Raw genomic sequence first — 25,569 nt, 5'->3', positions numbered from 1 at the left:
GCTCCCTCCCCACACAGACTAGCAATCCGCAAGGCTGCTTCTGCTCTAAGGTCTATATCCCCAACTCTGAGCCCACTGCTGTCTATTGAGGAACCACAGGGTGGCAAATAGGGACAAGGACCTTGGGGACAAAAAACCAAAAAAACCAAAAAAAAGCAAAGATAAAAACTAGAGTCTTCCCTGGACACGGCTCCAGGCACACAGAGCAGCCTAAGGGCGATCAGAGGGACTTGCCAGGCTGTTTCCTGGCCGAGTGAGGTAGCTCGGGGCACGTCTGCTTCCAGGAAGGGGAGCTCCTAGGGAAAGCTGCAAAGGTGTGCAGTCCTTGGCAGGTGGGGGTAGGGGCTGGAGCAAGAGAAAGAGGAGGCTTCTGGCAGAGGCAAGAAGTCCTCTGTTAGCCTAGCCCTGGGCACAGAGGGCTGAAGCCAGCAGACCCAGAAGGTCAGACACAGGAATGCGAGTGAGCAAGTAGGCCCTGTCTTTCTCCTTAGCCTCCATCCCTGAGTGTTGGGACACGCTCTGTCCAGTACTGAGATGGCCTTTCCCACCTCCCAGCTCAAGCCAACAGAGTTCCTTGGCCTAGAACGCCCCTGGTAGAAATCCTCTCACCTCTAGACAGCACGAGCAGAGTGGGGCATGGTCAGGCCCCTACAGCCACCCCAGTGTCCAGCTGTGTTGGGTATCCCAGCAATCTACATGTGGCACCGTCAGGGAGGTGGTCTGGGGGGGACCCTGGCCAACTCAGGCTGGAAAATTCAGGTCAGAGCCAAGCTCTTCCCATGGCCGTGTCCTTTTTCCTTCTGACCACCTGCCCCACAGACACCTGAAGTTGGGGCAGGCTCCCAGCCCCACTAAGCTGCTTGAGATAACTCTGCTGTCACTAACTTCCTGCCTGGGGACCACATGGCCTCCTCTCACCCTGGGACTCACTTCCTGTTGATTGCCAGCTCCATAGCAGAGAAAGCCAGGAGTACCTGCTCTGACACTCACGCTGATCAAGCATCCCTCCCAGGCCCGCCCTGGAGGACCCCAGTCTGCAGCAGCTTGAGGCCCACCTGCCTTCCAGGGGTGGGCGAGGGAGGGGAAGGGAAGTGTTCTGCACAGCTCCTGCCCAGGGTGAGCTCAGCCTGCTGAAATCCACCCCCCATCCCCTCCGTCCTCACCTCCTCTCCTCCCAACTGAGCCACTCTCTCTGATTCTAGATGACCCTGTGTTAACCAAGGTTCTGGGATCAGGGAAGCTGCTGACTCCCGCCCAGGCCAGCCCTTGACCCAACTCAGCCCTCACGAGCCCTCCCGTCCTGGGGCGTCTGGCTGGCTCAGCCGGTGGAGCGTGTGACTCTTGATCTCCAGGTTGTAAGTCTGAGCCCCACACTGGGTACAGAGATTACTTAAAAATGAAATCTTAAAAAAAAATAAAAGAAAAGAAAGAGAGAAAAGACACACACCCCCTTCGGCCTGCTCCAGCCAGCAGCGGACCCTCACTGTCTCCCTCTCTGGGGCCCAGGCAACTGAGCAGGTTGGATCCACCGGTAAGAAACCACTGAGAGGAAGGAAGGAGGTCCACAGGCAAACGGACTGAAGCACCTGTCCAGATCTCTCAGAGGGGCTGGGTTCACCCAGAAGGGAGCATCTCTGATAAGAACAGCCTACTCCACACCTGGAAGCCACTAGGAGAGCTAGACCTGAGCCCTTCTGCCCCCACCTCACCCCCTCCTCTCAGCCACCTCCTGGCCCCCGTCACCCTGGGCCTGTCCACTCCTGGAGGCAGGGACTTTGGTTTCCTAGGCTAGACTCAGCAGGAACAGGAGCAGGGCGCCCAGTGGGCACTCAGTATCCAGAACTGATTCCTGAATTTCGGCCTCGCTTAAGACTCAGAACATCTTGCTCGTGTGTGTACAGGGAGTTTCAACTTAGTTGCACGTCAGAAGTTAACTGTTTAAAATTCTATTTTTGTTTGCTTTTATTTTACAGTTGCCTTGAAAGGAGACAGCATACCCTGAGACACTCATTTTTCCCTGTGGGGGGAGGGGGAGCAGCAGAAGCCCCTGGTCCTTCTGGAAGCCACCACCAGCAGCTGAAGGTGACAATTTCAACTTCCTCGCTTCTCACCTGTGAGGCGGGGGGGCGGGGGTAGCAGAGGTGGCAGAACGGGAATGATGGCCATGAGTGCCCCTCTCTTCCCTGGGGGTGGGGCTGGGGGGTGGGCCAACAGATTTTGGGTAAAGCCTGATCCTATTGCCCTCTGCGCACCTACCCATATCCGGTTGGCCATTCTGGATCTTGAGACTCTGCCCACCACCCCCTGGGGTCCCTCAGAACTTGATGACCTTTGCCTTCTATGCAGGCAAGACCCCTCCAACCCGGGACAGTTGCCTCCTGCTTCCCTGTTGCCCGCCACCCCCACCTCAGGCCTCCCCTGTGCGCAGCTACTTCCAAGTTGGGGAAGGCAGCGGTCCTCCACTGGAGGCACTTTTGCTTTGGTTGTGTGTCTGAGACACTTGTGGTGGTCACACTGGGGTGGGGAGGCTGCTGGCTTCCAGTGGGTAGGGGTCGGGCATGCTGCTGAACTCTGCACTAGAACACGGCGGCAGCCACAACGGAAGAATTATTCGGCCCAAGACGTCAACAGGGCTGAAGGTTGGCGCACTGACCAGAGACTGCCTTTCTCTAAGAGCCTTTTTAAAATAAATAAATAAATAACCTTAAAAAAAGTTGTGGTCAAATATATATGACATAATATTTACCATTTTAACCATTCCCGAGTGTACAACTGAGTGGCATTAAGTATATGTACAACCGTCACCACTATCCATCTTCAGAACTTTTTCGTCGCCTCGGACTGAAACTGTGTCCCCACTAAATATTAACCCCCCCCCCCAGTCCCCCAGCCAGGCAGCGAAGGAGTGGGGGTAAAGTCCCCTGCATGGTCACTGAACCCCCGGCCCACCGCAGGCACCGTGTGTTTACAGGGCTTTCCACACCCTATCTCATTATAGCGTTCCTCTCCTGCACCTCACTATTCACTGCGTGTCTCCCTCCTAGACTTGTGAGTTCTGCCTTACTTATTTTTTGTCTCCCTTCCAACCACCCCACCTCCAGCCCCCCAGCACGCAGCACAGCGGCCGACATAAATACGGGTACACAATCGATTAATGTCGTTATCACGACTGTCCCGATGCGCAGTGTTACATGCTCACTTTTCCGAGGAAAGAGGTCCAAGGCTTGCCTCAAGTCACACACCTTCTAAGTGGTAAAGCTTCCAGAGTGACCCAGGTACAAGAAGGGCATTTGAAAGCTGGCTCCCCCTTTGGGTTGAGTCTCTGGAAAAACCCAACCTCAAATCCCAAGGGTTCCAAGGAGGAAAAGGAGGCTTTGATGTGCCTAAGCAGGGCCAGGGAAAGGCCGCTGGCTGTTTCCCTGGCAGCAGCCACTGCAGGGAAAAGCCGGAGGCAAAACGAGAAGCAACCCTCAGCAGTAAACCTGTCCAGGCCCCAGCCCCTGCCCTCCTCCCTCTCTGCTAGAAGTCTGGACTGGACCCCAGAACACCCTCCCCACCCTCTCCAGGTGAGGCCTCGTCTCCCAAAGTCAGGCAGAGTGCTGAGCCTCCAAATAAGGAAGTGATTTTTGAAAGGACCTTTATTATAATAATAATATTTACACATAAAAAATTAAAACCTGACAAATAAGAGATGAGGGAAACGATACAAAAGAGACAAGGCCCAGACATCTGTGGTCAGAGGAGCCCGTTCGCTGGGGGCGGCCGGGGTACAGGGACCAGCTGTCTGGGACCAGCTGCGTGCAGGCTCACCTGGGCCCAGGTGTGGAGGGGGCAGGCCCAGGGCCCAGCTTCTCTTACTGGAAGCCCCTGGAAGTCCAAGCCAGGGTCCAGGGCTGGCTCTGGGCACCTGCCTTGCTCTTCCCTGCGTTGCTGGAGGCCAGGGGCTGTGGCTAGAAGGGGCCTTCTCTGCCACATCCTAGCACAGCACTGGGGAGGGAGGCCCAGAGGCCGGCAGATGTGGGGCAGCCCCTCCCACCCCGTGTTACCACCATTGTGCCTTTAAGGCCCTTGGCAGCACTCAGCTCCGTGCCAGCCGGGAACCCTGGCAGCCGGCCAGCCTTGGCCTCTTGATTAAAGACACACAGTCACACACACAGACACAGAGGGGTGCGCCACCTCCCGGAGACACAGCCCGGGAGATGTGCAGGGATGCGGCAAAGCCATGTCAACAAAAACACATAAACAGTCTCCCTCTCCTCGGAACTGCAGGCCCATCAGCCCCTGACCAAGCCCTGGATTTTCCCAGGTTGACTCTAGCTTCAGGAAACAGCAGGGCAGCCTGTCCCACAAGCACTGGCGCTGGGCCCACGCTCCCCCCTCCCCTCTGCTCCAGGCCTTCCTGCAGCCCCTTCTGCTGGCAGCCTGGCTTCTGACTGGCCGGAAGTGGCCTTGAGGCAGGGAGATCGGGAGAGGTCCACCCTGTGCCAGCTCCCAAAAGAGGTCCTCAAAGCCTCCCTGCTCAGCCTTCCTGGAGTGAATGGAGTCGGGCTGCAAGACTGGAACTAGGACCTCCGATTTCCGTTTCCCTGGTGGAGCAGCTAAAAGGGCCACCAGGGGGATGAAGGGACAGTAGGACCAGAAACCAAAGAGGGCCAACTTTGGAAAGCCTGGGCATGCCCTCCGGGTCTCACCATTTTCCTCGCCACTTGGGCGGGGAGCTGCCTTCCCTCCCTCCTCCCAGAGATCTCTCTACCATATGTGCATGTGCCCGAGAGAGACAGACAGACAGACACCGATTTTAGGAGAGAACTTCAGGGCCCAGCAGAGCGTCAGAGGTCATGCAGTCCATGCCTCTGCTGGCCATGGCAGGTGGACGCAAGAATGAGCATGCCTGGTGGTGGCCAAGCCACTGGGGTTTCCACTTCCAGCTGGGACACCTGTCCACCTGGAAGAGGGCCTGGCTGTGCTCTTTGAAGTCAACCTCAAAGGATTTCAGGATGAGCTGGAGGCTCCCTCTGACAAGCCATTATGTATAGAAGATCCATACATTTAAGTGAATCTCTTTTGAAGTGATTTCTATTTCCAACCTCTACCATCCATGCCTGGGGTTTGGTAAGTAGGAAACCCACCTTGGGAAATGGGGTTTTCTTTTCTATGCTTCACGTACCTTTCTAAAGCTTCAAATGGGTATCTCCCCACCCCGCCATGCCCGCACTGGGGTGCACTCCCCCTGCCCCACCCCACAACATGATTTCATAGCTTTAATCATATCCCCGCTAGCCTCTGTCTCTCCGGACTGGAAAGCTGTAATCTCTTTCGTCTGTCCTCACTTGGCAGCACTGCCTTCCCCTTGATCAAGCTAGCTGCTGGGCTCTGGAGCTTTTCCAGTTCGGTTATATCTTTCCCGAGGTGGCAGGACCGAAAAGCACCCAATTCTCTAGGCGAGGATGATGAAAGAAAAGCAGCGTCAACAGCTCTGTCCAGACGCACCTGCCAGCGAGTCCCAGCCGCAGAGTGGTGCAGGAGCAGCTCAGGCTCCAGGGAAGGCCACAGGCTCCCAGGAAGCCCAGGGAGGCCAGACCCAGGGGGAGTGCGTGACTTTCCCTGGAGGTGGCCCTGGAATGTGTGACTCCAAGGAAGGGACCAGGGAGGGATGAAAAGCAATGGGGATTTTTGGAAAAACAAAATGGAGATGCTGGGATTTCACTGAGAAGCTCCCCTACGAAAACCGGCTATCTAGAGTGGCCTCCGCAAGGGCCCCTGCCAAATCTGTTCTCTTCCAGAAGTCTCCATCTCTGACAGTAACACTGACGCCATCCCTGAGGCCTGAAACATCTCCTTTCTCCCCTTGCTCTCCCTGGTCTGCGGCAACCAGCAGCGCAGGCCCTGCCGAATCTGTCCCCCACTGCCTCCTCCCAGCAGGCTCTGGTACCCTCCCATCCCCCTGTCTCCCCACATCTTCTCATGCTCGACCCACCATGCTCACGGATGCCAGGCCCAGCTTCCCAAAACATGACTCCCCCACCCCCTCAGAAACCTTCCAGGTAAACATATTTCTGAGATGATAAAGTGTAAACCCCCTAGGCCACCTGCAAATGACCTCTCCAACCAGGGTCTAACATGTTCACACAAGAAACCCTCAGGCGCTCAGCCACACCAGTCAGCACGCAGTCCCATCCCCCCGGCCCCCCTGCACAGTCCTCCCTCCAAACCTTGGTTCAGGAAGGTCCCAGGTAGGAAAGTCTCCCGCTTTGCCCTGGACTTCAAAACACAACCTCCCTCCCCAGATCCCTTCCCCCCACAACATGTCTTTGGCACCTGGAGACCAGACCAGCAGCCAGCCTCTCGGTCCTGGACGCCATCGGTAAGTGCTGCTTTGACCGATTAGGTGCAGGAATGGGCATATGAATCTGTGCAGGGCACAGTTACAAGAGAGGTCTCTCACCCCATAAGATGTGTGACAGACCTGTTTTCCTCACACCTTCAAACACATGAGCAGAGGGGCCCCAGCAGTGTCCACACAGGCTCACAGGCAGGGGAGCCCTCTGAGGGGCTGGCGGCTAGGATTGGTAGATACTCTTTCTGGAAGTTTTGTGCATAAAAACCAGGGGCATAAAGTCACTAAATCGAGGTTCCAGGGACTGGTGAAGGAATCATTCTGACCTGGACACAAAGAGGGGATTTGAGCTCCGTCTTAACTTGGAGACAAATCAAGAGTTCCTATCAGGCTGGCAAATGAGCCCACGCTGCAAACTCCCAGCTGAGTTAAACTGTCCCCAGCTGGCTTAAGCTGCAGCTGAACGGCCCCTAACTTCCCAGTTTATACCCCAAGTCTTCTGCTCCGAAGAGGGGCAGCTATGCCCTCTTGAACTCATTCGGGCATTGTGACAGAGGCTTAGCCTCCAACGTGGAGTGAGTAATGCTGGCTTTGGGCTGGCCTGGCTGAGCACAGCCCCTGCTCCCAGCCCCCTCCTGCTCCCCCTCCCCCTCCCTTTCTGGGTTATTCTTAGCAAGAGGTGACCTCAGAATGCTCCCACTGAGCAAAAATAACCCTGGAGGAAGTTGGTGGGTATAAATCTTCAATGAATAAATACATATAGCTAGTAAACAGGGTATGGAGCCCCAAAGGGCTGGTCACCCCCCCAGGGTCTGGTGGGCAAGGGCAGAAACTGTCTCTCCTGATGCCCCAGTTGTAACCAGCATGAAAGACAAAGGTGGCGGCAAGGCCGCCTGGGCTTGTGACCAGGCAGGACCCAGCTTCGGACGCCCTCACTTGTTACGTCCTCAGGAGTTGATGAACAGGAAGATGCCTCTTCCTCCCACCCCGACACTCACACCCACACACAGGCTCACACTCTCCGGCCAGCAGAAGTCAGCCCTGCACACTGCTGTCCCTCCTCCCCATCATGGGCACCGGCCAGCCCACAGGCCCCGAGCCCAGGTGCCAGCTCCCTTCCTAAGCCCCGCCCAGCCCTGCACTGGCTTCCTGTTTCCTGTTGCCTGCTCCGCTCAAGCATCCTGGCTCTGAGGCCAGCGCTGCAGACCCACGCTACTGCCTGGTTTGAACGGGCCCAATTCTCACTCCTCAGACCACCGAAGCCTTCCCCGCCTACGCACAGGCTCCCCGGTACTTAGGTCAATCACCCTCCTCATATTATATATGTGAGTTCTGTTTCTCTGTATGCTCTTTGGACCGGGTCTACACTGCTTTCCCACAGCCCTGCATTCACATGTTAACTTAAAGGGGATTTTGGACACCCAGGCTTCCAGAGCACGTGACTGGAGTGGTGAGGAGGAATGAGCACTGTGGGCTCTGCAGGGCAGGACGTGGGGACTCCAAGTCCCACGCATCCTCTCTGAACCTCGGTCTCTTCATCTGAATGTGGGACTGGTAACGACAGAGGCCCCACCTACCTCCCATAGGGAGGTCATCCTTGCCGAAAGCCTCCGTAGGCAATAAAGTGCTACACTACTCCGAGGCTTTATTCATGGTCTCTGGCCTCAGTGAGGTGGGTAGACAGTGCAAAGTGGGGAGGCAGTAAATGTCAAATCTAGTGGAAGGGACAAGCTCTCTCCGTGTGCTTTTCCAACTATCTAGGGTGAAAAGCCAGGTTTTTGCTGTAGTTTTCTTAGTTCTCAATCCATCAAGAAATGATACTTTGGGGGTGCCTGGGTGGCTCAGTCATTAAGCATCTGCCTTCAGCTCAGGGCGTGGTCCCAGGGTCCTGGGATCGAGCCCCACATCAGGCTCCCTGCTCAGCGGGAAGCCTGCTTCTCCCTCTCCCACTCCCCCTGCTGGTGTTCCCTCTCTCGTTGTCTCTTTCTCTGTCAAATAAATAAATAAAATCTTAAAAAAAAAAAAAAAAGAAATGATACTTTGGTAAAATTCAAAATCATGCACGTGGATGTGGCGACAGTATCAAATTGACTAAAAGTTTCAAATCACTTCTTCTCCTGTCCTACAAAGACCTGTAGCAGTTCAAAGACTGGTGCCATAGAAGCACACGGTTGGTGGGCTTAGTAGTTTCTCTTTTATTCCTTAGTGTTCATTTTGATTTATTTTACAGCAGCTCAGGAGAGAAGGTCACGGTGGCTGAGGTAGGCTTCACTTGCAGGATGGGGTCCAATGGTCTGGCACAGTGGGGCAGGGAGAGAGAAGGGCAGACCACGGACCAGCACACGAGAAACATGCCTGGTGTGTTCTGGGGCAGCGAGAAGTCGAGGTTTCTATGACAAAAGCCTTGGATATGGAGCCCCAGAGCAGGGGCAGGAGAGATCATGTGGTGAGGAGCCACTGGAGTATTCCAGACCTTGTTCCATAAGAAATAGGGTCCCTGGGGGCACCTGCGTGGCTCAGTCAGTTAGGCATCTGCCTTCAGCTCAGGTCATGATCTCAGGGTCCTGGGATGGAGCCCCGTGTTGGCCTCCCTGCTCAGCGGGGAGCCGGCTTCTCCCTCTGCCCCTCCCCTCTGCTCACGCTCTCTCAAATAAATAAGTAAAATCTTAAAAAAGAAAAAAAGGGGGTCGCTGGAGATTCTTGAACAGAAACGTACCGTGGACGGTATTTAGCGTAACTGAATGTGGCCCTCCTCTCCAGCACACCAGCGTGAAAGGTAAGTCTTATTTATCAGTGTGGCCTCCTCAGCCTGGTAGGGGCTCAGTGGGTGTCAAGTGTCCATCACTGAGGGGTTATAAAGTATCCTGGGGGCAGCGGGGGTCCGGTATGGGTGGGGGCGCGGCCAGGAGGCTGAAGCCAGAGCAGGAATGAGTGGGAGATAGCCAGGGAGAGACGGGCCTTGGGGACAAAACGAGGAGAGAGACAATGATTCCTTAGCCTTGGGGCCAGGGGAGGGTGAGGAGACTACAGGCTGTGCCTCACCCCTCCCTGTGCAGCACAGGATACGCCCAATCAAGACCCCAGGCCACAGCTGGCTCTTACCCTCCTCTTCCCAGCACTTCCCGCCCTGTGCCACCTGTCGGGATCTGAGCCAAGCTCCCTCCTCTCTCCAGGCTTAGCTGGACAACACACACTCAGCTGCTTTAAAGCTCCCTGGTCAATCTGTTCCCAGGGCCACAGCTGCACCAGGTCCCAAGAAGCCCTCCGGCTACGGCTACACTGCTCTGCTGGTGAGGGGAGGAGGCCAGGACAAGCACCTGCTCCCCAAGCAAGCCAGACGGCCTAGGAGCCAGACGCTGAGCCAACCTCTAGCGGTAGCAACAACTTCCCCCACGTGGGCTCCCTTCGGGGCCCAGGGGCCTGCTGCCTGGGAAGGCCTGTGAGCTCTTTTCTCTGGGGTCAGTCTTTCTCTGTTCCCCCAGGGTGCAAGGGGTCCCTTTCCCAACAGCTGCCTCCCCCATCCGCATTGCGTCCCCCATGCTGTCTCTCCCGTCCTGGGGCCGCTCTTGAGAGTCCAGGGGGCGGCAGTTGTCAGCTAGGGCCTGGGACAGACCACATGCAGACTGTGACCCGCACAGGATGTACAGGGCCTCCCACCAGGGCTGCTGCGGGGCCAAGGCTGGGCTCCCACCTGAAAGGTCTGGTAGACCCTGGCCCCACCAGCTCCTGGGCCCCCCTGCAGGGGAGCAAGTTTATTACACTGCCCGCCCTGCACATTTGCATCCACTCTGCGGTTTGCAAAGCACCCCTGGAGGTGGACAGGGACAGGTATTACTGGTAGCCATATTTTCCCAGTGAAGAAGCAGAAGGTCAGAGAAGCTCAGTAACTTGCTCAAGGTCACACAGCTGGGAAGCAGTAAATCCAGTGCTATTTCTTCTATCAAACTGAGGTTGCTGCGGCCTCCGAAAGCGGAAAGGTTTGGCCGGGCAAGCGCAGGACAGACCTTTGCTAAGCGCTGGCTGTCTGGTGCCTGCACACATTTAATTCCCCCAGGCATCTAGGAGGAACGCATCCTTATCATCTCTGTTTTTCAGGGGGGAAGCCAAGGTTCAGACAGTGACTTCTTCAAGATCACATGGGTGGTGAGTGGAGGAGCCAGGATTTAAACCCAGGTCTGTTGTATTCTGAAGACGGTGCTTTTCCTTCTACACTAAGCCCCTGTCCCGGGGCTAGGGGTGGGGAGGACGTAGGACCCATGGACCCTTCCCCCACTTGGCCCTGCCCCTCCTCCCTCTCACTGGTCCCTCTCTGGATACATTTGCACACACCTGCCCCTGACCTCCTTGCACTTTCTGTCCCCAGGGTCTCAAGCCACCTCCCACTGATGTGCCCTCCCTCTGGTCCTAGGGACTCACAAGGATGACCCAAAGGGTTGCCAGGTCTTTATTTGCTATAGGTGGTGACTCTTGTCTCCAAGGCACCTGGATGGGGGGCGGCGGACAGGGGGTGGAGTTCCTGCCTGCAGATCACGGTCACACGCAGATCACGGTCACACAGGCAGATGGGGAATTACTGGTGGGCTCTGACTCAGCCCGGTTCCCCCTCCTACTCCAGCCTGCACTGGGGCTCTCCACCTTCTCCCACAAGGAGGAGAGGAGAGGGGCACCCTGGGAATCTGGGAGTACAGCCTGGAGTCCGCTGCAAGCTGGAAATTCCTTTGAAGTCCCCTGTTTTATCTTTCAACTGCATGTGAATTTTTCATTACAGGCCATAAAATATCCATGTTTGCTTTAATATTAAAATGCTTAAAATTACTTACCAATTAAATGACTTAACTTCTGCCCCCCGCCCCTCCCATTCTTTAAGCAGAATTAGCAGCGGTGCACTTTGGTACGCACAGGTGCCCGACCTCTGGCTCTGGGGGCCCTCTCGCCTCCAGCTGCTGCAGCCCTCCCTCCCTCTGCTGTCCCTTGAGGTAAGGCCACCATTCACCCTGACTTTCCACCCCAAAGGAGAAAATCCTGCCCTGCTGAGAACATTTCCTTGATGGGCTAAGTTACAAATCTGAGCTCCCAGCTCCCCCTTGCCTACTTGCTGGACTTTCCCATTCTCAGCTGGAAGGGGCTGAAAGAAAGGAACCAGCTGTCTTCGGTACTGGCAAATAACTATAGCTCTGCCTCTAAGTCTGAGGCGTAGGCAGGCAGGCTCCTAGAGCCCACGGGCCGTGCCCTCTGGAGCACTGTTCATCTGGGGCAACCCCAGGCCTGGGCTTGGGGCCAGCCCTGAAGCCCACACTTAAACAGCGTCTGGGTCTCCTTCTTTATTCTGAAGGGACCCATTGGCCTGCATCTCTCCTCACTTTGATCGGACTCGCAGGCCTGGGCTCCCTTCCTCCAGGTTCTCAGGTGGGGCTGAGGCCCAAGGTGGGTGTGTAAATGGGGAGGAAGGGGCCTGTGCAGGCTGCCCAGGGAATAGCAAGTCCTTCTGCCAAAGCCACAGGCCTAGCCTGGGGTCACTGTCAGGCTCTCTTACTGCCCCTTCCAGAAGGAAGTCCCAGCTCTGCCACAACTCACAGTCCTCTGGTCTCTAGGGACTTCCGGTTCAAGGCAGAAAGCAGGAAAGTTGTGAGGGTGGTGGTAGGGTTCCAAGGATGGGGAACGTCAGCGAGCTCTACAGCTGGAGGGCTGCACCCCATGGCCCAGCCCGAATGTCCCCAGGTGCCTACAGGACACACATGACTGCTGTTTAGAGCGTGTGCGCGGGCACACGTGTGCATGCATGTGTGCGTGCTGGGGGAACGCCATGACACTCACCGGGGGGTGCTTGCGCTTCCGTCCAGGCCGCCCCACCTTCCGCGTGGTCGTGCTGGCCTCCTGCCGCTCCTCCTTGCCACGAGCCTCCTCCGGCTCCTCTCCCTCCTGTGGGCACAGACATAGCCTGTGAACCAGGGGCTGGATCTAAGAGGCTCCCTCCCCGTCCCCCGACCCCCATGACGGCCACACTTCCAGGGTCACACCGGGCTGTTCTCCCGGAAGGGGTGACCTTCGTCCGTCTCTGGCCTGGCAAAGCGGGAGCCGACCCTTCAGGTCCCATGTAAACAGAACCTCGGGGGACTTCAGGGTAGATGCTGCCGCCCAACGCTGTGCCGCGCTCCCTCCTGGTGGACATGTTTTCTCAACCACAGAATCACAACACGTGCTCTGACAAAAAGTGTGTTTCTGGATAGGAGTTTATTTCCATGAAACACATCTTACACAGGTTCAAAAATCAAATGAGTCATATTATTTAATGGATCACCTTTCTTGAAAATAAGATCCCCCCAAAAGAAATATTAAACTTAGCGACTGGAAGCAGGTGCAACACTTGGAGTGAGGACCGTGGCCAACGATGGATAACTTTCAAGGCCCCTGTGAATACACCTGCTCAGAAGGGCTTGCCCTGGATGCCTGTCACCCCACGGGAGCACCTCAGGGACAGGGTCCTGGTTCATCTGGATGCCCTTCCTGCACTCACGGAGCTCTGGACCCAAAGTCTAGTTTGGGGACCCACATCACCCAGCACCTGCCAGGGCCAGGCCCTGCTACGTTGTCTCATGGAGCCCGGAGACGTAAACCTAGAAAGTCCTCCTGCCTCACTGCTCCAGCAGCCCGGCCACAAACCACCCACGGGTCGCTTCTGACTCAGCCAGCTCCAGCATGACTAATCACAAACAGAAACAACGCCGGGGAAGGAGAAAGGGACCCTGACCCAGCGGAGGGACCACGGGCAGCTCTTCAAGCACCTGCAGGACGCCAGGAGCTGAAGATGACTTCACCGTCCTCCCCAGGGAGGGTGCCAGCCCAGAGTGGCACCGGTGCCACAGGAGAGAAAGCGAGGGTGCCCAGGTTCCCAGTGGATTTAATCAAGATGTCCCTCAACATCCCACTCAACTTTCATTTTCTGTGATTTCAAAATAGCTTGTGGTTTGCCCGTCTGTAGGCGGGAGGGGAGGGTCCAGGGTGGAGAGGACCAGAGACCCTTGACAGGCTCTTTTTAGGAAAACATGGCAGAGAAGCTGTGAGGGCAGGACGTCCACAGGGGGGACAGCCAGACGGTGGAGGGGATGGGGCACAAAGCCCACGGTAGGCCAGGCCTCTGGTTCTGGGCTGTCGTTGAGATCCCCGCAGACACTTCCATAGAAGATATGACCACTTGGATCACAGAGAGAGGAAGTATTACCAGTGCACCTTAATCCTGGTGATGGTTTCAACTGGATCTATGCAATGGTAGTGAATTTCAGGCTGAGATGGTGCTTTCGGTCGGACTCTGCCGCTGCAAAATGGGCACTGTCTTGGTCATTCTGACCAGGTAACTCAGCATGTACAAAACAGAGTCAGTGTGAGGTCATGTGAGGTCATGCAAAGGCACAGGACTTAGAGCAGACCCACGAGGGTTTGGGCCAGGCTTGCCCATTAGCTAGTTACAGCATATCACCTTCTCCAAGCCTCACTCTCCTCATCCATAAAAGGGGAGCATGAAGCTGCCTATTCTGCCTGCTTCTCAAGTTTTCAAGAGGAATGAACTGATGTTTTGTCCCCTTGTCTGTGTTGTGCACTGCTGAGTTCCCAGAGCCTAGACCCGGCCCTGCACTTAGTGAGTATTCCACAGGCCCCCCACGAGAGGGGGGCTTACATATTTCCTGGCAGCAGGAGACCCACGCAGCCCCTGTGTTGGCCTGGAAAGCACAAGGCCAGACCTCGCCAAGCTGTTGACTGTTCCTCCCGGCAGGGCCCCTGGGAGGGGAATGCACAAGGCAACGGACAAGAGGGGGCCACAAATGTGGATCAGGATCAGTCTGAGTGGCCGCAGGGTTTGGAAAGACTCCTACCGCCCAGAAATTCTGGGCTATGAACTATTTCTTTAACAGACTGCATTTCTGACAGAGGGATGCAGCGGAGTTTCTTTTATTGTGAACTGACCCGAGATGCGGAGGCCATTCGGAGCCTCTGCACTAGGAACCACAGTTAGCCCACTGCAACGACCTAACAGCAAAGACATTTGACATTCTGGGACCCCTAAGCCCTGGCTCCCAACAGCACGTGGAGAAAGCCTGGGAGGGCCCTGACAGGCAGCTCCTGCGCTAGCTGAAGACGGCTGTGATTCTGCATGGTGGCGACACGGGCTATGCCGGAAGCGCACGAGATGCTCGACACATCCTCCCCCGTTGTATTCAATGCAGCGCAATACACCCCAGGAGGAAGGACTGCCTGGATGCCATGCCACCTCACCAGGCCCCAACACATTGAGAGTGTGGACATCACCAGGGCAGGCCGCCGCATGCCGAGTCTGTGCCCCGCGCCAGGTGCCAGGCACGGTGCGATACGCCCCGTCTGGTGTTCAGGCCTCAGGCACCCCTGGCTTGTGCCTGAAGAAACCAAAGCTCCCCAAGAGCCTGAGTGGGAGCTTGAACCTAGGTCTATGCAACTCCTGGCCCATGCCCTTTCCATTAGGCCCTAAAGTATGGCTCTGTGAAAAGCATGCTATTGGGGCCAACACACACTCTTTTGAGATGTAGTAATGTCATAAGGGCAAAGAGAAGGGCGGTGGGACCTCCTGCTCCAGGCTTGCCTGAGTTCACACAGAGTTAGGGGGATAACACACAGAGGAGGTTGAGCAGATGGCTCAGGGCCATGCCCCTCAAGGAGGCGTATCAAGTGGTCCATTCTCACATCTGTCATGGGGCCGGGTTCATTCAATATCTTTGCTGATGGGATGAGCAAAGGCATGTAAACTATGCTTATCAAATCTGTAAGCAGCACTGAATTAGGCGGCGTCACTAATACTCTGAAAGGGGAGAATCAGATCCACGGTGACTTGGAGCAGCTGGAAAACAGTAACAAATTGAGCAGGAACAGACATGAGCCCAGGTTGGTTTCCTCATCCGTCCACGAAGGGGACTGAATTAGTCAATCCCTACAGTGGGAGGTGGCAGGAGGGGGCTGAAATTCTAGTTGGATGGGATTTGGAGAGGGTGGTGTGTGTGGGTGGTGTGAGCTGGACTCTTGACTCACTAGTAACTTCAGGCTATTTACCCTGAGTCTTGCTTTCCTCGCCTATAAAACGGGGGTGATAACATCTTCTTTACAACGATGCTATGACAATTCAATGAGGTAGTAATATATCCAAAGCTGACACATGATACAGTCCCTCCAGGACTGCTAACTTCTGCTCCACACAACCTGACCAGAACTACTCACAAAAGTGCATCCCTCCCTCTTCCCCCGCCCTCCCTTCCCATCCCCATGCAAATCCCAGCGCCCTGCATTTGCAGCCATCACTCACTGCTACGGACAAACCCCAGCATCTAGCTGGTCCTGCTGCAGTGAGATACTCAGGAACATGGGGCTCTCTGATCTTTCCAAAATGCAAAGCTGATTATGTCACTCTGCAGAGCTTAAGCCCTTGCTGAGGGGGCTCCCAGGGGCCTGCAGGATCAAGCCAAGCTCCTTAGCCCGAGTGAAGGAAGGCCCCCAGAATCTGGCGGGCCGCCTTGGTCTCCTCTCCCTGCTGCCTTCCTCCCACCCATGGCCAACAGACTGCACCAGGTGCAAAAACAGGCTGCTCCACCCCCTCCACCCTGTCCAGCACCTTGGCACAGACCATTCCTTCTGCCCCGACTACCTCCCCCTCAGGTTGACCAGCAAACCCTTCCTTTTCCAACCTCATTTCCCAGATTTCCTTCCCCTAGGCTCCCTCCTCTGATCCTCTGACAGAGTCCATAGGTCCTCTCTCCCCCATAGCACCCATTCCCCACACTGCAACTGCCAGCTAGTGTCCTAGACAGGCCATAAGCCCCTTGGGGGAAGGGACTGTGTCTTACCTCGGCAGCACCCCCAGCACCTAGACCGAGGCAGCTAGTGTGAGGCAGGCACTCAAAAACCCTTGAGGAGTGACAGCCACATAGTAGGTCCCCCGTGAGAGAGTACGTACACACACACACACACACACACACACAGCAGTACACATGTAAATCCACACACCGGCATGACTGTGTGCACGAGGCTCTAGTCCTCCTCTGATCTTTATGATCTGGAATCAGGAAACCGGATGACTAACATGTACTTTCTAGGCTTAAACACAATCATGTCACTTTACATTTATGTAACTCTTCACAGCTTTCAAAGCACCTTTACATTTGGTGGCCTGTTAGATTAGGTAGTTACCATCAGCCTCTCTAAACTTCTGAGGCTATGATTTGACCTAGATTTTAACACAGCTCACTGGATGGATTATTTTAAGCCACATACAACTTCTCATTCTGATGAGCTGGGCTGTGACGATAATAATCTCTCACAGTTGTACAGTACATGGTAATTAACAAAGCATTTTCACATACGTTGTTTCGTTTTATTCTTCTGCTTTACAGAAAGCAGGGCCCGTATTATTTTCTTCCAACACATAGGCGGGAGATCTGAAGCTCAGAGGGGTTATCTAACTTGCAGAGATCAGAAAGCCAGGAAAAAAGGCTTTAGAACCAACATTTAAATCTTTTGATTCCAGGCTCATGAGTCTTTCTGCTGCAACATGCCACTATACCCTACTACGCTCTGTGCTCCTGACGCGTGTCACCGTGTGCATCACCGGGAAACCATGGGCACGCAAGCAATCCGAGGTAGAGGCACACACTGGCATTCAAGTGTGCATATCCACGCAGCTGTCTCAGGAGGCTCCTGCCTGCACACAGGACCCCTCCCCTTAAGAGATCTATGTCCCGCCCGGAGCCAACCAGCCAGATGTACGGGCTCCCTTCAGAACATACACCGGATGCTACTGACCCAGCATCCGTTGAGCAGATGTCTCGAGTTGGTGTTTGAGTGGAGGGGATGAACTTGCCGGATCTAGCCAGCCACTTGCCCAGACCCTTTGGGACAAGAAGCACGTACAGCCTTGGCCAGCTGGCTGGCTGGCCTCCAGGGGTCTGTCTGAGATCGTGCAATTCAGTGAAACCAATTGGCCTTTCCGCCAGGCCCAGCCCCATTCTGGGCTGCCTGAGGCCCAGGTCTGCAGAGTAATGGCCACAGGACCCCGCACAGCACAGCGTGCACACAGGCTCACAGGTGCTGTGAGCCCAGGCTGGGCCCAGACGCAGGTGGGCAGCAGGGTGAGATGCTGGGGGGCAGGGATATGAGGCTGTGGTGTGAATGGCCACACAGTGGCCCCGGGAATGGTTGCACAGGCTCATACTTCTGCATACCCTCCAAAGCCCCCTGCTGTTAACCTCCCAAAGCTCTCAGCCCCGTTTCAATTATTCAACCATACTCAATAACTATTCATCGACTGCTTAGTCTGCTTCGTACTATACATATCGATGAAAGCCTCCATCCCTCCCAAAAGGCCATGCTCCTGGAGGGTACCGCCATGTCGTGTTCTGCCCTCCAAGCCCCCACAGCTCCCAGGTTACCTGCACACAGCAGGTGCTCCATAAGTGCCAAATGGTTGAAAAGGGTGGTGCTTGTGGGCTTTCCCAGGCCCTCCAGCCAGGGCTGCAACCCTCACCCACAACCTGTACACCATGCTGGGGCCTCAGCCCCTTCCAGAATGGAGACTCCACTAAGCACACACCCAACACACGGCAGCCCAGCCCTGTTAACCTCAGTGGCCTCAAAGCCGACATGAGGCCAGGCCAGCGGACGCGCTCAAAAACATTTATCCAGTACCTACTGTGTACTGGATACAAAGATAAGCAAACAGAACACTCGATTTAGAGAGAGAAACAACACATAAACAAAGAAGTACCTGAGTAGAGTGTCCCCCTCCGTGGACCCGAGCCCGCACCAGCCCTGCACAGCCTGCCATCTCATCCCCACCCCACTGGGGACCCCCTTCTGGAGGCACTACAATCGGGCATGATTTGTCTTGATTTACAGAAGGAAAGAATCTAGATGAAACTGCTTCACAGCCATGTGACCTTTGCGAACTTTCTTAACCTCCCTATGCCTCAATTCCTCATCTCTGAAATGGGGATAATGAGAGGATATGCCTCCAGGGCAATTGTGAGGATTAAGCGAATTAATTGCCAAGCCAAGGAAACTCCTTTACATGCCCTTCCATACTGTGCAAACGTTGCATGGGACGATTATAAGTAATCTCCCTAATTGCCCTGTGGCTCTCCGCAGGGCAGGGCCAGGCCCAGGTGCCAGAAAGGAAGGGCATTGCCTCCCCGCCACTTCCCCATCATCCCAGGACACCCACTGCAGCTTGTCCTTTTCTATTCTGCAGAGCTGAGCTCAGCATTTCTGGCCCAGGTCCTGGGGGACACGCTTCCTGGCAGGGAGGGGCTCCATCCCCAGCCTGACCACTGAAGGCCTGCAGGACCCTCACCCGAGCCTCTGAAGGTAGCCACAGCCTCTCCCAACAAGACTTAGGGCTCCCAGTCTCTCGTCTCAGTGTTGCTTCTATTCAATGTGTGAAGGGAAGAGGGACCTCAGGCCTGCCTGTTGTCGAAGACCCAGAAATAACCTTCCTTCCACAGACCAGGTTCTCCATGGATTTTCAACCCACACCATTCCCACCCCACCTATATTTTCCACCCTCTCGCCCCATGCCCCTGCGCTCCTCGGGCTGCAGACCTACAGCACGGATGGGTGGGCAGGCAGGTAGATGAAGAGGTCGCTGGGTAGGCAGACAGCAAGCTAGCTAGTTATCCAAGATCAGTCCCAAGACTAACTGAATATGAGTACGTGCCAGGCCCCGTGTTAAACACACACCACGCAAACCACTCATTTCCAGCTCAGAGGCCACGTAGCTGAGTCACGCAGTGGAGTCCAGATTCAAACACCGGTCTCCAGGGTCCCAGGGATGCCCGCTCCCAACTGTATCGACTGCAGGTTACGGGAACAGGACGCGCACGGGCCTACCTCCTTCCACTGCGCTGCACGGATATCGCACGTTTAATGAACTGAAGGTCTGGGGCAACCCTGCGTCCAGCAAGTCTATCGGCGCCACTTTTCCAACAGCATTTCACTCACTTTGTGTCTCTGTGTCACATTCTGGTAATTCTTGCAATATTCCAAATTTTTTCCTTCTTATTACTATTATATCTGTTACAGTAACCAGTGATTACAACTTGCTGAAAGCTCAGAGGGTTAGCATTTTTTAGCACTATTTTAAAATTAAAGTATGTAAATTTCTTAGACATGTCATTGCACACTTGATAGACTCTGGAAGAGCACAAACATGACTTTTATGCACTGGGAAGTCAAAAAAATTCACGTGACTTGCTTCAGTGCGATGCTCACTTTACGGTGGTGATCTGGAACTGAGCCCTCAATCTCTCTGAGGCAGTCATACCTAACTCAGAGAACTTTAGAGAATCTGAACACAAGAACACAGGTCCCAGTCAGCACGAGGGTGGACACTGCGTGCATCCCACACCTGCTCCACCTGCCCAAGGATCTTACCGATTCCGCTAAAAATGGATGCGCCCTTCTCCTTAGCTGGGTTCCCGAAGAGGGAAGGGTACGGCTGCCTTTTCTCTCAGTGCTTGAATGTACTAAGAGGGACGCTATTTCAACACCTCTATAGCGACTATCAGAAAGCAAAGAGCCGGCCCTCAGCGATGGTGTGTGGGCATCTGAGTGTAATGAACGCAGAGCGTGCCCGAGCAGGCAATGGACCCAGGGACCAGCCAGAATGGCAGAGAGTGGAGCTGGGAGAAGCCCACCCAGGGCGCCCTCGAGCCTGTGCGCTGACCGCAGGAAGTAGTGAGTGCCCAAGGGAAGCTGGCACCTGCCAGGCCTCCAAGTTGGGCTTGGGTGAGGAGGGACAAGCCCAGTCACAGCACTGGCCACACACACACACACACACACACACACACACACACACACGTGTCCACACATGCACATGCACACAGGCACATTTGCGTTGCTCGCCCAGCACAAATCCACACCCCCTGCCATTGCTTGTACTCCCCAGCTGTCCTCTGGATGGCAGCCATGACTTGTATCTTCCTATCCCCTTTCCTTTACTAGGTCCTCCAGGGATGTTTATTCAGTTCATCTGCCAGACCTGCGGAGCCCCACTATGTGCCGGGTACCTGGAAAGGTACCTGGAAGGAAAGAGAGGAAGAGGAGAAAAGAGAAACAATGCATGCAGGAGGGAGAGAGGCATGCAGGCGGGGAGGGAGGAATGGTAAGGAGCAGTGCGGCCATGGCACTGTCTTCATTGAAGAGTATGCATCTGGAGTGTGTGTGTGTGTGTGTGTGTGTGTGTGTGGGCGCGCACACTAGGCTTGTATGTGAATTCTTAATGGAGATGAAGCACCCCCAATCACCCCGGGGCAAGAGCGCTCACACCAAGTAAAGCATTCCCTGACCATCCCAACTTCCAGTCTAGATAAACATCCTTGAACCCCCAGGAGAAGCAGTGTGAGCAGGACTGTGGAGCATCACGGCAGGGGGGTGGGGGGGTGGGCACCGCTTCCTACAGGGGGCAGCCTGCTGAGCGCTATGCCCCCAGAGGAGCCACTCACTAGCTGTGTGACCTTAGGCAGATGACCTCACGTCTCTAAGCATCCATTCAGCGGTTACTAAGACAGAGTGCTGAAAAATAGAGCCAACCTTACAAAGCAACAGTAAGGGTGAAATAAAATCACATGAGCACAGAGCTCGAACTAGCACCTGGCAGACAGCAGCACTCGGTGCAGCTTGGCTGTTATGCTTCTGAGGCCAGAGGAAAGAAAGAGGGGAGCCGCACGATAGGGGGCCCAGCCTAGGGCTTGGACTCTTGGCCAGGCACTGATTCATATTTGGGGATCTGAGGAGGCCCTTCTAGCCTCAAGGTTGGAATGCTCTTGGTCCCCTTTCCTACTCCCTCTGTCCCTGCCCTCCCGTCCATGCAGGGCCTGACACCCCACCCCCGGCTCCTGGCCTCCCTGCTCTTTACCTCCCCACCCATCTCCCGTAAGGCCAGCTCCCCCTCCCTTCACTGTGGCCACATTTCCCCAGCTGACCCAGCCTGGTGAGAACCCCAGCACTCAGCTCCCCCAAAACCTGCATGTCCCAGCCTCCCCAGTAGCTCCCTCCCCCTCCAACGTATGGATTGCGGGGTAGGGGAGGCCGTGGGGAGAAGGGATGCTGGGCAGACCTCCCTGCACTCCCAGCCATAAGCGTACTCCTCAGCTCTCACCCCTGGCTCCACACCCAGCCTGCCGGATAGGCCCGGCTGTTCTCCTGTGGAGGGGTCTTACCACTCTCATGTTCCTTCCTACCCTAGCCACTTCCTGAGTACCTACTCTGTGCTAGTCAGTCCGGGCCCTGCAGGGGCAGCAGCGGGGCTGCCTGTTATCCACGCCAGTACTTCTCAGATGCCCTAGAGGCCTGGTTAAAACATGGACGGCTGGGCCCCAGCCCTAGAAGCTCTGATTGGCATTTCTAACCTTTCCAGGTACCACTGGGTGCTGCTGGTTCAGGGGTCACATTTTGAAAACCCCAGGGGGTGCCTGGGTGGCATAGAGGTTAAAGCGTCTGCCTTCGGCTCAGGGCGTGATCCCGGCGTTACGGGATCGAGCCCCACATCGGGCTCCTCCACTATGAGCCTGCTTCTTTGTCTCCCACCCCCCCTGCTTGTGTTCCCTCTCTCACTGGCTGTCTCTATCTCTGTCGAATAAAGAAATAAAATCTTTAAAAAAAAAATTAAAAAAAAAAATGAAAACCCCGGGTCCCCTACAAACTGTAATTCAAGGCAGACCAAAGGAAGCAAGGGCCCTGATCAGAGAGGAGCGGTGAAAATTAGGGAAAGGGCACTCCAGGCAGAGGAAGGGGCATAAACAAAGGGCTGGCGGCTCCAGGAAGTACAGGAGTGGAAGGTACGGGGAGGCGTGGCCGGGAAGGAGGCTGGAAGGGCACGTGGGGCCCGCGGAGCAGGGGCCAGTGGGTGGCCACACCCCTTCCCTCTGGCTCACCAAACAGTTCCTTAGTGCCAGGTGCCCCTGGCAACTCTGCCAGACTCCTTAGGCTGCAGCCCACGCCCATCGTCCCCCTCTGCAGTGACATGGCTCCTCTGCCCCAGGCCTGGCTCTCTCCGGCTGCCGTGGGCGGCTGTCAGTGTCTCTACCCGCCCTCCCCGGGCGGCTCCCCGGAGCTGCGGGAGCCAGCCCAGAGGTGCCAGGGAGGTGTGCCAGGTGAGCCAGCATGCGCACCGCGGGCGTGGGTGGCTGGGGAAGAGCGCCCGCCGAGCCCGGCCCCGTCTATCAGCCCGCTCTATCAGCACGAGGATCTGGGCCTGGGTGTGTGTTTGTTGCCGCATGAGCCAGAACAGTTACTATGGGTAGATAATAATAGCAGTCGTAATCCCTCATAATTGGACCAGACTTTGCTGTTTGCAGGGCATTTCCATGCCCATGACCTCATCTGACTTCCACAACCACCCTGTAAAACAGGCACAGCTAGAGTTACTATCCCCACTTTACAGCTGAGCAAACGCGAACCCAGATGGCCTGAAGTCACATCTCCAGGAAGTGGCGTCCTCGGGCCTGGGACCTGGGGCTTCTGACTCCGTCCAGTGCTCTTTCTCTATCTTGAACTGTCAGAACAGAAAGCCTGCTCTGCTGCTCTCCGTGTGAGGGAGCCAGCGGCTCTGCTATCTAGGGCAGCACTTTCCAGTAACAAGAGAAGCTTGGCCCGACTGTCCCCACCTTCCCCACCTGTGGGGGGCAGCCGACCATCAACTGCAGGTGTGTGGACACAGAGCTCTGTCAGCACCAGCCGGGGCATCAGAGCGGGTAGGGAGGTCAAGGTCACCTAATCCAACAGAGGAGCAAAACAGACCCGATGGGGGAAAGGAATTACCCAGAGCCTCCACTCAAGAGCACAGGTGGCCGGCCACAGGTGGCCCTGACTCTGTGGCGGCAGGGTGTGGCTCGATGGCTGCCTGAGACAGAAGTAGCTCAGAAGGCCCGTGGGATAACCTGGACTACCTGTTCTTTTTCTGTGGGGTCAGAAAGAAGGGGACCCGTGGCCCCTAGGAGCCTGGCTCAGTGGGCCACGGCAAGTACTTTCTCCCCAGCTCCCTGGGTACACACCACCCGCTAGGGCATTCGCATGATTCCAGGCTGGGAAGGCAGGTGACCGGGTTTCGTGCACACACCCACGTGTGTGTCCACACAAGGACTGACACAGGTGGGCCAGCGGGAAAGGTTCTGATCCACCAGGCTCTCATCTGGACCCACCACTGAGTGGCAGGGCTCAGCTTCCTCATCTGTAAACTAGGGCCATCTGTCCTTGCCCCACTTATTTCAAGGGTTGTTCCTGAGAACCAGCTGGCTGGAAATCACTCAGAGAACAGAAACAGGCTGTTAGGCTGAGGGAACCCAGGAAGGAGCTGAGCACACGTGGGGGCGCATTGGGGAGGATAAGCAGGGGGCGGGTCTCAGAGCTGTCCCTGATGGTGGGCAAGCAGATGGGACACTCCTCACAGTGCCTAGGGGGCCCATACCTGCTGCCAGGTGTCCGGGTGTCCACTCTTGTTCCAGAAGGACAAACTATACCCCCCCACCGAACCTCGCCACCCCTCCCTCCTACTCAGAAAAAGGGTAACAGGCAGAGGGAACTGTGGGGACCAGAGCACAACAGATAGGACACCCCAGAAAGACCCGTGGCTGGCATAGCATCTCCAGAAAGGTGGTGGTAGGGCTTACCATCTCACTGCCAGACAGCGAAAATAGAGCCCGATTTTGGGGGTTCAGGGTGGCTTTGCCTATAGGTGGACACAGCTTGGCAAGGTCCCAAGGCAGCCTATTGGGACCGAGCAGGAATCCCTATGGATCTGCGGGGATCTCCTTTGATTCAGGCCCATCCTGGAGTTCAGCAGAGAGTGAGGAGCTCACCCTGCAGGGGGCTCTGAGAACAAGGATGTCATTGGCTCCATGGTCAGAAGTGACATTCAGAAACCGGGGTGGGGGTGAGGGGCAGGAAATCATCATCTCCAGGATGACTGGTGTCACAGTGTGCCTGGTGCTCTGAAAGGGGGAGCCCTCACGCGGCCTCCTATCTACTGAGCCTCCCCAAACGTGCCTTTGGCCTCCCAGAAGCTATTGAATACCCTGGGGAAGCAGAGGCAGCTAAGACAGGTCAAGGGACCCACCTGAGGACACAGAGCTGGTAGAGGCCAATCCAGAGAGGAATCTGGGTTTGGGGACACTCTGCTGGGCTGTCCCCCAACACCATAGAGACCCGGGGCTTGAACCTCTACTCAAACACCAGGAGAGTTAAAAGCCTGGGTCCTAGAGCCTGACTATGTGCTTCAAATTCCCGCCGTACCCCCAGGACCAAACCTCTACAAACCATGGCTCAAACAGGGACATCAGCCCTCCCCACCGCCCAGTGTGAAGGGTGAGCTGAACGGTCCAGCGCTCAGCACACCAGAGCTGTCATTACTTGGGGACGGGCCCTCCCTCTCCCCCTCCCGGGGCTGGGGCCAAGGGGTCCTGGGCAGAGCCAGCTGCTCACCTTGCGGTCCTCCTCCCGCTCCGGAGCGGAGCTGCTGGTGTCCCCGGGGCCGCTGGAGGGCATTGCGGGCAGCTGGGCGGTGGGAGGCAGGCTGGGGCTGCGCGGGGCTGGGGGGCTGCTGGGCTTTGGGGAAGGAATTATCGTGGTCTTTGTAATCAAGAGTTAGAACTTGGACATAGATCCCGGTGAAACTCTGACTCCGGCTGCCTGGGGTGTGGGCTTCCAGTGGCTCCACCTGTGGGGGGAAGACAAGAGGGGTCAGCAGGGCAGGGCACCCCCAACCCAGGCCCCACCTGACACTCCTCCCCCCTCAGCCCCAAGCCGCCCTGTGAGGCCTGTTCCTCGGACCTCACTCCTCTTCCCAAGCTCACTGGCAGCTCAGGCCAGCCTGGCACGCCAGAGAGCGGGGGAAACCGAGGCCGAATCAGCTGGCAGGGTACTGCCTGGCTTCCCTCAGGGCCGCCTCCTGCCTCCGCGGCGGCCACAGTCTCCCTGGGCCTCCGCGTTGCTGTGGCAGTGGGTGCCACTTCTGGGCCTTCCAACTGCCTCCTGCCTCCTCCCTTCTCTTCATTCACTTCTGTTCTCTCCTTTGAAAGCTTCCCGCACCCTCCCTCCCACCCAGCCACCCCCTGGGAAATCCCAGAGGTCCCCAGCCCTGCTACATTTTCCTTCTAATCTGTCCTCCCCTCACGCCCCCACCCCCACACCGCTCCCACCACGTGGAGGAAGTGAGCTGCAGTCACAGG

General features: G+C 56.1%; 1 protein-coding gene across 1 annotated transcript in view; it reads right to left on the bottom strand.

Annotated features, from left to right (window-relative positions):
* Positions 1–24,982, bottom strand: part of DNMT3A (DNA methyltransferase 3 alpha) — a gene marked incomplete at its 5' end in the record, with an annotated part of 75,710 nt that extends 50,728 nt beyond the window's left edge. The window contains 2 exons of the mRNA XM_034657303.1: positions 12,152–12,256; positions 24,824–24,982. Of these exons, the coding sequence (XP_034513194.1) occupies positions 12,152–12,256; positions 24,824–24,982 (264 nt within the window). The remainder of the gene's footprint in view (positions 1–12,151; positions 12,257–24,823) is intronic.
* Positions 24,983–25,569: the final 587 nt, after the last annotated feature.

The sequence above is a fragment of the Ailuropoda melanoleuca genome, chromosome 4 (genome assembly GCF_002007445.2).
Source record: "Ailuropoda melanoleuca isolate Jingjing chromosome 4, ASM200744v2, whole genome shotgun sequence".
Taxonomy (NCBI): Eukaryota; Metazoa; Chordata; class Mammalia; order Carnivora; family Ursidae; genus Ailuropoda; species Ailuropoda melanoleuca.
The sequence above is the reverse complement of the archived record's forward strand: the minus strand, read 5'-3'. Positions and strand labels throughout refer to the sequence as shown.